Source organism: Felis catus, chromosome B4, assembly GCF_018350175.1.
Source record: "Felis catus isolate Fca126 chromosome B4, F.catus_Fca126_mat1.0, whole genome shotgun sequence".
NCBI lineage: Eukaryota > Metazoa > Chordata > Mammalia > Carnivora > Felidae > Felis > Felis catus.
Genome location: NC_058374.1, coordinates 123,764,747 through 123,777,524, shown reverse-complemented (window position 1 = coordinate 123,777,524; position 12,778 = coordinate 123,764,747). Strand labels below are relative to the sequence as shown.

The window sequence follows — 12,778 nt, the reverse complement described above, 5'->3', positions numbered from 1 at the left end:
TCTCAAAATTAAATAAAAACTTAAAAAAAAAAAAAGAAAAAGTAGGCTGTAAAACTGTATGTAGAGTGCGGTCTCACACACAGATGTTTATACACCCAGAAAAAGAGTGGAAGGCCAGTAGGTCAATGTAAGACATTAGCGAGAGTTCTTTCCTGCTGTGGGAACGTGAGCAGTTCTGATCGACTTCCTTCTGCTTGTCTTTATTTTACAAACTTTTTGCAGCAAGTAGGAATTACTTGGATTGCCAAAGGAAGTAACAGAGGCGTCATTTCTATTTTAGGAAGAAAGAAATGTAGCTGCTAAGACGCGAGGCTAAGAGCAGATCATAAGGACCGAGGGGCTCGCCCTTACCACTGTCACATGTCACTCCTCGCCAGCCAACCTCACAGTCGCAGGAGCCGTCACCCGAGGGTCCTTGGTTGCATCTCCCGTGGACACAAGAACACGCTAAGTGGAAAAGTGCCCACAAATTGTTAGACCTCTGACCTGTGCTCAGGAGCTCATTTATCATTTACTATAAAGTGTCACTTCCCGTGAGAGGCATTTCATTCGCCAACCTGGTTCCAGGGACTCATTGTCGTTAATGGAGGGCTGGATTCACAGGGAGGGCAGGGGCACAGGAGACAGAATCGAATCAGGCCATGACCTGACACAGACCACGGTTGTGGGACTGTGAAGCACTGTAGGTTGCTGACCCGAGCAGGTTGCGAGTGTCCTCAGCTAAAGTCATCGGAGGATTCAGGGTTGTGTGGGACAGCCTGGGCTGGGAGCACGTGTGTTCCCTAAGATTTGTCCACTAGGTTTATATAACCCTGGTGTGGCGTTGCCTTCTTTAGTAACATAGAAATGCCAATTCCTTTATTACGCAGCAGTGTCATGAGCCTCTGAGAACTGGCTGGAAGCTTTGGATGCCTTCCCCCGAGAAAAGGTTTCAGCTTTGGGGCGTTGCTAGACTCCATGACCCCATGAATCACAGGTTAGGAAGCCCTGCACAAATGGAAACAGAAAACGCTTCCAAATGACAGAAAGAATCAGCACTATAGTTCCAACTATATGGTATATGGTCCAATTATAATGATTCATTTATATATTGATTTTGGCTTGGACAGGCTACTAATAAAGCAGTGATAGCCAGGTCCAATTTATGGTTTTTAGTGCAAGGTAGAAAAATTCCTTGCTTTCCCATCGTGGATTAAGAAACTCCTCCCAAGTGCGTGTGTGCGTGTGTCCCTGGGCACAAGGAAGTCAGGGTCAGAGAATGCAAACAGATGATGGTTTTGTGAAAACAAAACAGCTTAAAGCAGGTGGCTTGCTAAAGGTGAATTAATAGAGTAATCTTTACACAGAGGACAGCAGGATTCAAGAGCAAGGCTTTGGAGCCAAGTAAGGTGTGATTCAAATCTCGGTTCTGCCTCTCATCAGGTGTGACCCTGGGGGAACCATTCAACTCTGCCTTAATATACTCGTCTGTAAAATGGGTACCAGAACACCCAAGTATATAAGATTCCTGTGCAGACCAAACGAGAGACTGTGCAGGAACGGGCATTTCAGACTATCAAGCAATGTCCAAACCCGAGAGGGTAAGCAACATGAGGATCCAGGCGCACAGACAAATACAGAAACGTGAGGTTGGTGGGAGAACGTCTGCGAACAGATTGGGGGTCGTTTGGTAGGTGCAGTTAGTGACTGGAAATGTTTGGAAACATATGTTCTGTGCATATCGCAGGACACAGACGTCCTTACAGTTCCCTGATAGTAGGGGTGGGATTCTGGCCCGCCTGCCCAGACAGGCTGGCGACGGAGCGGCGAGGATCGGGCCCTGGCAGGTTTGGCGTGGGGCCTGCCGGGGTGGGGAGGAGGGTGCGCACCTTGGTCGCATTGGGGGCCGTACTTGCCCTCGGTGCAGGTCTCACAGGCCGTGCCCCCGAAGCCCTCTCCACACTCGCACACGCCCGTGCCGTTCAGCCCGTCCAAGCAGATCCCGTTTCCAAAGCAGACGTTCTCGGCTTTCCCTGGGCAGGGCTGGCACTGGGGGCCAAAGAAGCCGGCACAGCATTCTCTCGTCTGCAACCGGGGGGGGGGACAAGGCTGGGCTTGGAGGGAGGCGGCCACACCTCCATCCCCGGGTTTTGTCCGGAGCTCTGACAGTGCATGAGAGGTACCCTGAGCGGGAAGGAGCGGAGGGCAGGAAGGAGGGAAAGCAGAAAGGCCAGCGAGAGGCGGGGATGAAGACCAACGGGAAAAGAGGGCATCAGGAACAGAGAAAAGAATAATGCAGGTGATGCAGGGGTGGAGGGGGATGTGTCAGCTGTGGTCACCATCCAGGACCCCGGGCCCCTCCCTGGTGTGCCTTATGTCGTCCCCACTGGTTCTGAGGGTGAGATGCCTTTGCAGGGGAAGCCTTCTGCATTTTATAAATGAATCTCTTGGAGTTAAGGGAAGCCCTCCTGGCTGTGTGCTTTTTTTACTTTTCTAAAGTTTTTATTAAGGTTTTCATTTTAATTCCACTATAGCTAGCATATAATGTTATCGTAATTTCAGGTGTGCACTATAGTGATTGGACAGGTCCATATATTACTCAGTGCTCCTCATGATGAGCGTCATCTTTAATCCCCATCGCCTCTGCCTCTTATTCTTGAGTTCGCCAAAACACAAATGTCTAGGTCACTCAGTGGTGGCCTCAATAAGCGCAGTCACCATCTGTCACCATATGATGCTACTGCATATTCCTAACTATAGTCCCTATGCTGTACTTTGCATCCCCGTGTCTTACTTTATAACTGGGAGTTTGTACCTCATAGTCCCCTTCACCTATTTCATTCCCCACCCTCCGTGGCAACGGTGTTCTCTGTGTTTTAAGAGTCTATGTTTGGGGCGCCTGGGTGGCACAGTCGGTTAAGCGTCCGACTTCAGCCAGGTCACGATCTCGCGGTCCGTGAGTTCAAGCCCCGCACCAGGCTCTGGGCTGATGGCTCAGAGCCTGGAGCCTGTTTCCGATTCTGTGTCTCCCTCTCTCTCTGCCCCTCCCCCGTTCATGCTCTGTCTCTCTCTGTCCCAAAAATAAATAAAAACGTTGAAAAAAAAAATTAAGAGTCTATGTTTTTGGTTTGTTTCTTGGTTCCTTTGTTTTGTTTTTAGATTCCACCCGTAGAATTGTTGATTCACCTGTTGTACTGGTGAAAGGAATATAACATTGTATGTTAATTCTACTTCAGTAAGAAAGTAAGTGCATGAGCATGGCTGTGTTCCGATAAAACATTTCTGGATCCTGGAAAACAAAAACCAAAAAAGCCCACAAAAGCTCTGCAGCTTGAGGGCCAGACCACCTTGCTTTCTGTAGGATAGGCAGGGGCTATGCCTAGTCTTCTGGGAGAGAAGCAGGGCAGGAAGTTGTAAAGACTTTTCCTGCAGATCCCAAAGCAACAGCACAGACGTACTTAGCTCTGGGGTTCGTTTTCTAAACAAGCAGGTGCACCTTCTCTTTCCCTTATTAGGGAACTGGCTGTCTTCTCCATCCCTTTGCATGCAAGCACACTCACAGGGCATTTCACCCTGTTGCAACAATGAGATGGTCCTTCTAGCATCTTAGTCCTTCTGTTTCTTCACCACACAATTGAATATTGCAGCTTTTACCTGTTTCCTGACTTACAGGGCTGGCCTGAGTTTTACTGTTAACCACCGCTACCTTGAATGACGATGACAACGGGAGTGGGGATGATGAGGAGGAAGAGGAGAGGCGGAAGGAATACATGTATGACATATGATTACATTTCCCCATCTGCTGCAGGAATTGGAAGGGCGATTCAATCCTTATACTCACAATGACGGTTTTCATACAGTTTGGCTGGCACCCAATGAACACGGATCGCTTGCCCATGAAATAAAAGGTGTAGATACATCTCCTTGTCTCTTCGCCCTATGCAATAGAAACGATGTCAACGTTTTGGGGAAGAAGAAGTTCCAGTCCCTAGGAGAAAGTACGTGGGTGACATATCGCTGTTTCTCTGACTGAAATGTTCTGGAAAGGGAGGGGGTTGGTTTCTTGGAGCTGCTGTGTAAGAAAGGAGACACAAAATCACAATGTTGACTGCCAGAAGTGAAAGCAGGGAAAATCCAAATTAGGATACCTTAAGGTGGTACTCTGTAAACAGAACTTTTGTCTAGAAAACTAACTCAGGAGAAGTTGTAGGAAAAGTTGTAAACTAGATAAAGATATCCTGTAATGTACCAGATTAAAACTCCAGTGAGAGAATCAGCATTGTTTTCATTATAAGTTTTCCTTCCTTCCTTCCTTCCTTCTTTCTTTCTTTCTTTCTTTCTTTCTTTCTTTCTTTCTTTCTTTCCTTCTTTCTTTCTTTCTTTCTTTCTTTCTTTCTTTCTTTCTTTCTTTCTTTTCTTTCTTTCTTTCTTTCTTTCTTTCTTTCTTTCTTTCTTTCTTTCTTTCTTTCTTTTCTTTCTTTCTTTCTTTCTTTCTTTCTTTCTTTCTTTCTTTCTTTCTTTCTTTCTTTCTTTCTTTCTTTCTTTCTTTCTTTCTTTCTTTCTTTCTTTTCTTTCTTTTCTTTCTTTTCTTTCTTTTCTTTCTTTCGAGAGACAACGTGAGGGAGAGGGAGAGAGAGAATCCCAAGCACGCTCCATTGGGCATGGAAGGGCTTGATCTCATGACCCTGAGATCATGACCTGAACCAAAACCAAGAGTTGGATGCTTAACTAAGCCACCAAGGTGCCCCATCATTAAAAATTTTTATTCTCATGCTATGGAAGGTGCATAAGCATCTATTTAAAAAAAATGTTTTTATGTTTAGTTTTGATCGAGAGACACACACACACACACACACACACACACACACACACACACACAGGGTGGGTGGGGGAGGGCCAGAGAGAGGGAGACATAGAATCTGAAGCAGGCTCCAGGCTCTGAGCTGTCAGCACAGAGATGTAGGGCTCAAACCCACGAACTGTGAGATCATGACCTGAGCAGAAGTCGGACGCTTAACTGACTGAGCCACACAGGCGCTCCCCATCTATTTTTTTTGGTAACGATTGGAACATTATCAGGACTGGCCCTTATAATAAATAGCTACAAGAAACATAGATTAGTAATCAATTCAAAGACATGTTTACTTCTCCCAAGTTTGCCATCTGTTTCTTAGAGGAAGTTGTAACTTCAACTAAAAGGAAACTCATCCAGATTGGATGTTGTTTGGATATAGAGTCTGCCTTCTCTGATAAGATTTCTTGCTCTTATCCTCAACTGGCTTCTGGGATGTGAAAGATGTAGAAAGTGAAAAATCTCTTCCTGCATTGTGCATCGAATGATATGAACCCCGGCTTCTATTTATGTACTAATTAAATTTTACTTTGGTCCATAAAAAATGGATTCAAGACTTTAGAAAGATGCATGTAATATAAGAAGGTAAAATTAAATTAAAACGCAGGGATTAAAATACAGAGATGAGGGCAGAGAAAATGAGATATGCTTGAGGTTCATTTTCTAATTTGGACCTCCTAGTATCTGGAAACTATTTTATAAAAGAAGACAAAATACTTACTAGTGGTTTAGTTCCAGGTGGGCAGATCGGCTGCTGGGAACACTTCCCACATTTTCCCTTGGTAAAACACAGAGGCAAAGTGAACATTTCATGGTTATTGCTTTTACTGCAAAGTATTTTCCAGACCTTGAAGCTGACGGTATTAGCATATAGAATTGAAACTCAGAAAGATATTAGGGGAGCTCATCCGATCAGCTTCTTTCCTGTTCATTTAGATAAGCCCTTCAACTACTTGAGGTCTGGGATGTCTTAGCATTGCTTTCCTCTACTCTCTGGTACTAATTATCCTCTTACCTCATTTACATCCCAATTCCTTTAACAACAGCCCTCCTTCACGGAAAACCCATTATTTAGTCAATTTGTCGAGATTCCCAGACTGAGAGGATGTGTCACACACCGTGCCGGCCTTGGGAGCACAGGGAGCTGAGGGGTCAGTACGGAGCTAATAGATACTATTGTAAACAATGAGCACTAGTTAGGAATGACAGAAAATTTTAAATGTGACCCATTCCTAGAACAGGAGGAGGTCAGTGTGACTGGTTCTTAACTTGGCTCGCACCAGACAGGATGGTGTGGTTGTTCAGGGTTCTGGCTCTGGGGCCAGACTACCTGGATTTTAACTCCTTGTCTGCCACTTGCTAGCTCTGTGAACCTGGTGCATTACTTAGCTTCTCTGTGGCTCGTTTTCCCCATCTGCAAAATGGGGATAGTAATAGTACCTATTTTGTAGGGTATTGTGAGCATGGTACATGTAACATGTGTATTAACCTGTGTAAAACCATTAAAACCACATAGAATATGTGCAGTGCCTGGCACATAAGAAGCGCCCCCAAAATGTCAGCAGCTATTACTATCGAGAAAGATCCTACACTATCTCATGGACTGAAAAGTCTCCATTACTGCATCTTATGTTACACTGAAATAACCCACCTCTTTATTTTCTCTCCTCATAGACCAGGTTTGGCCAATATCTGCCATAGGTGGACCATAGCCCCCCTCTGAGCCTGCTCTAGGCATGGCTTGTTTTCCCTTTGACGAAGACCATGGCTTAAGAATTCTGCTCAATACAACCCCCCAGGCACGTTCCCAGGTACTCAAGGTATAATTTATTGCGCCAGATTTTGAGTCCATTGGGGTAGGGATCATGTCTTATATACCTTTGTAGAGCCAAGCTGATTCTGCTTTTTTGTACATCAGAGATGCTCACTCAGTGTTTTTCAACTGAATTGAGATGCCCTGATAGATGAAACTTATGCTTAACAAATTTGTAAAAAACTAAGCCAACAGTTGCATCATTGGCCTTGGATATAACTTACTTGTACAATCGTAGTGTCGTTGTTGTCACATCTATTCTTCTGAATTTCCAGAACTTTCCCCAAACCATGGATCACTCCCTTGTCAGTGGCTGCATTGGTGTAGTTTATTGGAGCCTCATTTACATAGAGCTATAACCAAGAGGGTTAAATGTGAGTTTTAGTGTAGTGATTTCGAGGGAAGTAGGGAAGATTGGGATTGGAGGCAACAATATCACAACAACCTAGGAGATGTTCCAGTATTCACCTGGAAGGTAACACACTGTAGTGGAAAAGGCCCTCCTAAGGGAGGAGAGTCTACGTAACAGTCTCGCACCTGGCACCAACTCGTTGTGTGACGATGGGCCAATGGTTTTCCTCTCTAAATCTCAACTTCCTCTTTTGTAAAAGGAAGAGGCTGTTCTAGAGAATCTCTAAGGTTTCACTCCACCTCTCACATTAGGTGGTTTATGACCATTTGAGGAATTCTGAATCATGATTGTTATGTTAGTTCCACTGGCAAAATGGCACCATGGATGTGCTCAGCTGTGCTGTGGACTGGTGGTCCTGGAGGTGTGAATGCCTTCCAAAACGAAGATGTGGAGAATGAGACTCACTGGTCTTTTAGCACATCTCTATGGTTAATTGGCAAGCAACCCTCACAAAGGCCAAGTGACAGGCACTTAAGAAGAAAAAATAACTAGCATTTTTTTAGTGTTTTTGTTTGTGAGAAGAGTTCCACTAGATAGTATCATTTCCCAGTGTGTGGTGAATGCTCAGAGGTTCTTCATGAAAGGTTGCTAACTCCAATTCAACTTTGAGCTATAACTTGCTTTATTTTGATTTTTTTTAAGGAGAGGATACCTTAATGATTGAGTAATACAAAACAAGGGAATCTACTAATTCGTTCATTAATGTAACCAATAAAACTGGAAACAAATGGTTCTTTAAAAAATTGGTCTCTGTGTGTGTGTGTGTGTGTGTGAGTTGGGAGAAGGGGAAATCTTCAGTGCACTAAGAAAAAGTTAAGTTTGTAACCAATAAGGGCTTCAAAATGATTAATAACATCCCCAGACTCCCCACAGCAGCAATATTAAAATGATTCTTCCAAGTGCTGAAACTTGAACTCCCATGGAATGTTGAAGTCCCTCATGTTTATTTGAAGTCAGGTGACTTTCCACTGGGTGTTGAGGTAAATCACGGCCGAGCTCCACAGGTGTTCTAGCGTCTGTGTAGATCTGTAAGACTAGCCGGGAACTTTACTGGTCGTGTCGAATGGTGGTTGCACCACAAACTTCCAGAATTCTGAGACACTGAACACTTTAAAAAATATCAAAATGGCAGAACTTCTGATGCTGTAATACTGTTGATTTGCATGAAGAAAGTCTGAATCATCTTCATGGTGAGATGTACTCAGAGAATTACAGGCTGCATTAAAATTTTTATTTGAGGGGCGCCTGGGTGGCTCAGTCGGTTAAGCAGCCGACCTCGGCTCAGGTCATGATCTCGCGGTCCGTGAGTTCGAGCCCCGCGTCGGGCTCTGTACTGACAGCTCAGAGCCTGGAGCCTGCTTCGGATTCTGTGTCTCCCTCTCTCTGACCCTCCCCTGTTCATGCTCTGTCTCTCCCTGTCTCAAAAATAAACGTTAAAAAAAAAATTTAAAAAAAATTAAATAAAAAATAAAATTTTTATTTTAACACAACTTTACTCGATTAGAGAGATTTTTCCTACAACTCCGTGGTCCTAAGAGAAAGCAAATGAGTTATCAATAAAAGCAAAACCTTGACTGTAAGAGAACTATTTGTTTATTTTAGGATAAAGCCTCTATTGTAAGATTTCTCTAGATCAAAGAATTTCCGAGCAAATGGAAAATAACTGTGACAGAGTTGAAATTGCTCCAACTAAATGCATTAGAAAATTTGTCTTTCTGTGATGAAATAAGAAATGATACAGTTTGGTGTGCCTGGGTGGCTCAGTCGGTTAAGCGGCCGACTTCGGCTCAGGTCATGATCTCACCGTTAATGGGTTCGAATCCCATGCTGGGCTTTCTGCTGTCAGCACAGAGCCCGCTTCGGATCCTCTGTCCTTCTTTCTCTTTGCCCCTCCTCCACTTGCATACTCTCACAAACTCTCTCTCTTAAAAACAAATAAACATTTAAAAAAATGATATGGATAAAAACAAAAAAATAAGTTCTTTACCAATCAAAACTTGCTTAACGGGAAAAATAAGAAAATGTATCTAAAAGGATCTCTTCAAAGTTATTGTATAATAGGTGGGATTATTTACAGGAGTCAGAGGAGAATATTTGGAGTTAGGTTATTCTGTAAGACTCAAGCTCTTTTTTTTTTTTTTTAACCCAAGCAGGTTAAAACAAAACGCACACAAAAATTAACTTGTGGTTCAATGACAATACCATTGAGAGCATTGCTTTTAAGACTGCACTTTTTCATTTTTATTTTTTAAAGTTTATTTATTTTTGAGAGGGAGAGAGAGAGAGAGGGAGAGTACAAGTAGGGAAGTGGCAGAGAGAGAGAGGGAGACAGAATGCCAAGCAGGCTCCAGGCTCTGAGCTGTCAGCACAGAGCCTGATGCAGGGCTCGAACCCATGAACTGTTAGACCTGAACTCAAGTCAGATGTTTAACTGACTGAACCACCCAGGTGCCCCAGGATTGCACTTTTTGAAAGGCTCCAATAATGTTATTGTTCAAAAATGTCTGTGATTAAACTTTCCTTTTCACAGAACACCTAGGTTATCTTAAACAATAATTTGTTTTTATTAGTTTTCCTTAGGAGAATTTATACTAGAATCACCCTGTGAGTTTCTCACTGAATTTTCATAAACTGTTCTTCCTTGATGTTTGAAATATTTAGAGAATTACACTTGAAGCACTTTATTTTTAGTTTATTTTTTTAAATTAAAAATTTTTTTAATGTTTATTTTTGAGAGAAAGAGACAGAGAGAGAGAGAGAGAGAGAGAGCAGGGGAGGGGCAGAGAGAGAGAGCAGGGGAGGGGCAGAGAGAGAGAGGGAGACAAAGAATCTGAAGCAGGTTCCAGGCTCTGAGCTGTCAGCACAGAGCCCAATGCGGGGCTCAAACTCACAAACTGTGAGATCTTGACCTGAGCCACAGTTGGACATTTAACCAACTGAGCCACTCAGGAGCCCCTACACTTGAAATACTTCAAACGTTTAGTCTCATCAATTCTTTTTCATGAATCCTGAAGATGTTGAAATAATTAGGGGTGGTGTGAGGTAAATACTGAGCATCCGTGTGGGGGCTGTCGGTCCCAGGACCGCGGTCTGTGCGATCAGACAATCATGACGTTACTCATTTGGCTGCTGGACCCCACGTGTCACTTGGCCCCCTCAGCCAGTGCCATGTCCTGGGAGTTGGGGTTTGCTGCCATGTCCACTGTTATCTTAGAGAGTGCTCAGGGACTATCTGCTGGGTTTGTTAGGAATCACTGTCAAAGGGCACCTGTGACTGCTAGAATTCAAATATCATGATTAGTGAAGCTGCACTGATTGTCCCGAGGCTGGTAACAGGGAGTGTGTTGAAGCTTGACAGTGGAACATAGGCACTTTACGGTGGAACATAGGCACTGTCCTTTGTGGATAAGGTGGAGGAAGCACTGGTGAGATTTGTTTCAACATGGAAGTGATGATGGTGGATAGGCGCTAAGACATTCATGTCATTCCTGTTGTTTTGGTTTTGTTTTTTGGTTTATATATTTATTTTGAGAGAGATAGAGACAGCGGGAGCAGGGGAGGGGCAGAGAGAGAGGGAGAGAGAATCCCAAGCAGGCTCCATGCTGCCAGGGCAGAGCCCGAGGCGGGGCCCGAACCCACGAAACCCATGAGATCATGACCTGAGCCGAAACCAAGAGTCGGACGCTTAACCAACTGGGCTGCCCAGGCGCCCCTCCTTCCTGGTGGTAAGTAAAAGGATCGCACCTGGTCGTCACGGAGGAAGAAGCCGACGAAGAAGGAAACGCCCAGCATGGTCTCCCGGTGCATGCCGTTGTGCAGGTTGTTCTTCAGGAGTTTCTCCTCCAAGACCACGTGATACCTGAGCACGTCCTCCTCCTGGGCAGCACACAGAACTGAGAGTCAACCCATAGGTCAGCCTGTCCCAGTCACTTGCCAGGCACCGTGGGGATCACAAGAGCAACAGCTTGTTGAACTGCAAGTTTTTGCCAAGACATCATGAGGCGATAGATGTTAAATACTAAATCTGAGACGCAATACCTCGGACTTGGCCGGTCTTCCATGTGGGATGGTCAGGAACTCCTGATGTGACCCTAAAACCCAGACTGAGATGATTTCTTTGAAGAGACGTGCTGTGAAGAGAGGGTCCCCACACCCCAGCCTGCCTTTCGCCTCAGGGGCTACAAGAGGAGATTCGATGGGATGTTTTGAAGAACATGATCTGTGTGCCCTGCAGATAGGGTGACCTGTGGGACCAGGTTATACTCAGAGCTGAGCAATCTCATGCCATAGCTGGCTGGCAGGGTGGAGGGGGGAGGAGGGTGGACAGGCCAGCACTCCCAGCGCTGGCCTGGGACGAGAGAGGGTGTGTGTCCTGTGGACCAGATGTGTGGTTCTCTGAGAGAACTGGGGCCTTAGGTCCTATCTTAGATGGGTGCTCACTGGGGCAGACAGGCTCCCCCTGGGGAAAAGCCGGAGGCGGGTTCTGGATGCTTAGGGTCCAAGGAGGAGATAAATGACTACAGCAGTAGGATGCATGCACACAGGTCAGGGGACAGCAGTCAGAGACCACTGGTGATGGGTGGGGTCTCTGAAGGACCCACCAGAGTGGGGAGAGGGTAGGAAGAGGGAGGGGGAGAGAGAGCACGCTTTGAAACCCTGACCTGGCCCAGAAACAGCAATGGCATCTCAAGATGGTACCAGTTAGGTAAGACCCTTCCTACCCTTTTCAGTTCTCCTCCTGGGAACCCCGAACCCACCCTCCACACTCTGCTTTTGTGATGCCGCAGCTGTGACCGCAGTCCACAGTTTTCCTTTGCCTGGGCTCCTGGTAGGTTCTGCCAGTAGAAAGTGCTAGAAGGAGACTGTGAGGCCTATTAGAACTGAAGGAGGGATAAGGGATTTCCTCCTTCTGTTTGCTTCCTGTTTCTATGGGCATCACCCAAGCCCCACTCTGCACCCCGGAGGGGCAGCTGGATCTGGAGGGAAGGGCTTCTCAGCCCCTGCCAGGCAACACCCTCTGCTGGAGTCTGGGTCCTGGACCCCCAGGGACCCTCCTCCAGGGTCAGAGACACCAGGTGAACATTGCCCCCTCTGCAGAGGTCGGAGTTACAGCTCCGAGAGGCTCTCCTCTGCATTTCTCTAAATTTTAGTAATTCTAACCTCTTCCCTTTGCTCTTCCAGCCTTTTGGGTCTAGATGCTTCCTGCTACTGCTACCTCTGTGACTTCTCTCTCCCTCCTTTTAACCTTTCAGTTATGTTTACACAGCTTTGTACCTGATCAACAATTCATGATATTAAACTCTCTTTGGTATGGCTTCTGTCTCCTGATGGACCCTGGTTGATTCAAGAACAAGCCCCCTCCTCCAGTTTCTCACCTAGACAAAGCCCCAGCAGGGAACAGTGAGAGATGTGATTTGAAATCCAGTTCGACATGTTGATTATTACTGGAATTTTTTTTAACTTAATTGAAACTGTGTTTGTGACTTCATATGGTCATAGGACTTTTGGGAAAAACGGAAAAGTTGTGGGATTGCCTAAAGTTTCATCCCAGGGGAGGAAAAGAATATTTTCCACTGGACACATTCAAAGGGACTGGGGCAGGGCAGAGGAGATCCCAGGATCCTGATCCCATCCCAGGTGTCCTGCTTTTTCAATATGCGAGTCACAAAAATCTAGGACAGTGTCCCTGACTTCATGGAGTTTATAATCTACTTGGAGAGCT

General features: G+C 45.3%; 1 protein-coding gene across 4 annotated transcripts in view; it reads right to left on the bottom strand.

Annotated features, from left to right (window-relative positions):
- The window catches only part of STAB2 (stabilin 2), a 166,475-nt gene that overhangs the window by 54,967 nt on the left and 98,730 nt on the right, over positions 1-12,778 (bottom strand). For all 4 annotated transcript variants that reach the window (XM_023257375.2, XM_023257376.2, XM_011284182.4 and 1 more), the window contains 6 exons: positions 10,801-10,932; positions 6,869-6,997; positions 5,553-5,609; positions 3,821-3,916; positions 1,869-2,064; positions 352-447 (listed from right to left, as the gene is read on the bottom strand). In XM_023257375.2, the coding sequence (XP_023113143.2) occupies positions 352-447; positions 1,869-2,064; positions 3,821-3,916; positions 5,553-5,609; positions 6,869-6,997; positions 10,801-10,932 (706 nt within the window). The remainder of the gene's footprint in view (positions 1-351; positions 448-1,868; positions 2,065-3,820; positions 3,917-5,552; positions 5,610-6,868; positions 6,998-10,800; positions 10,933-12,778) is intronic.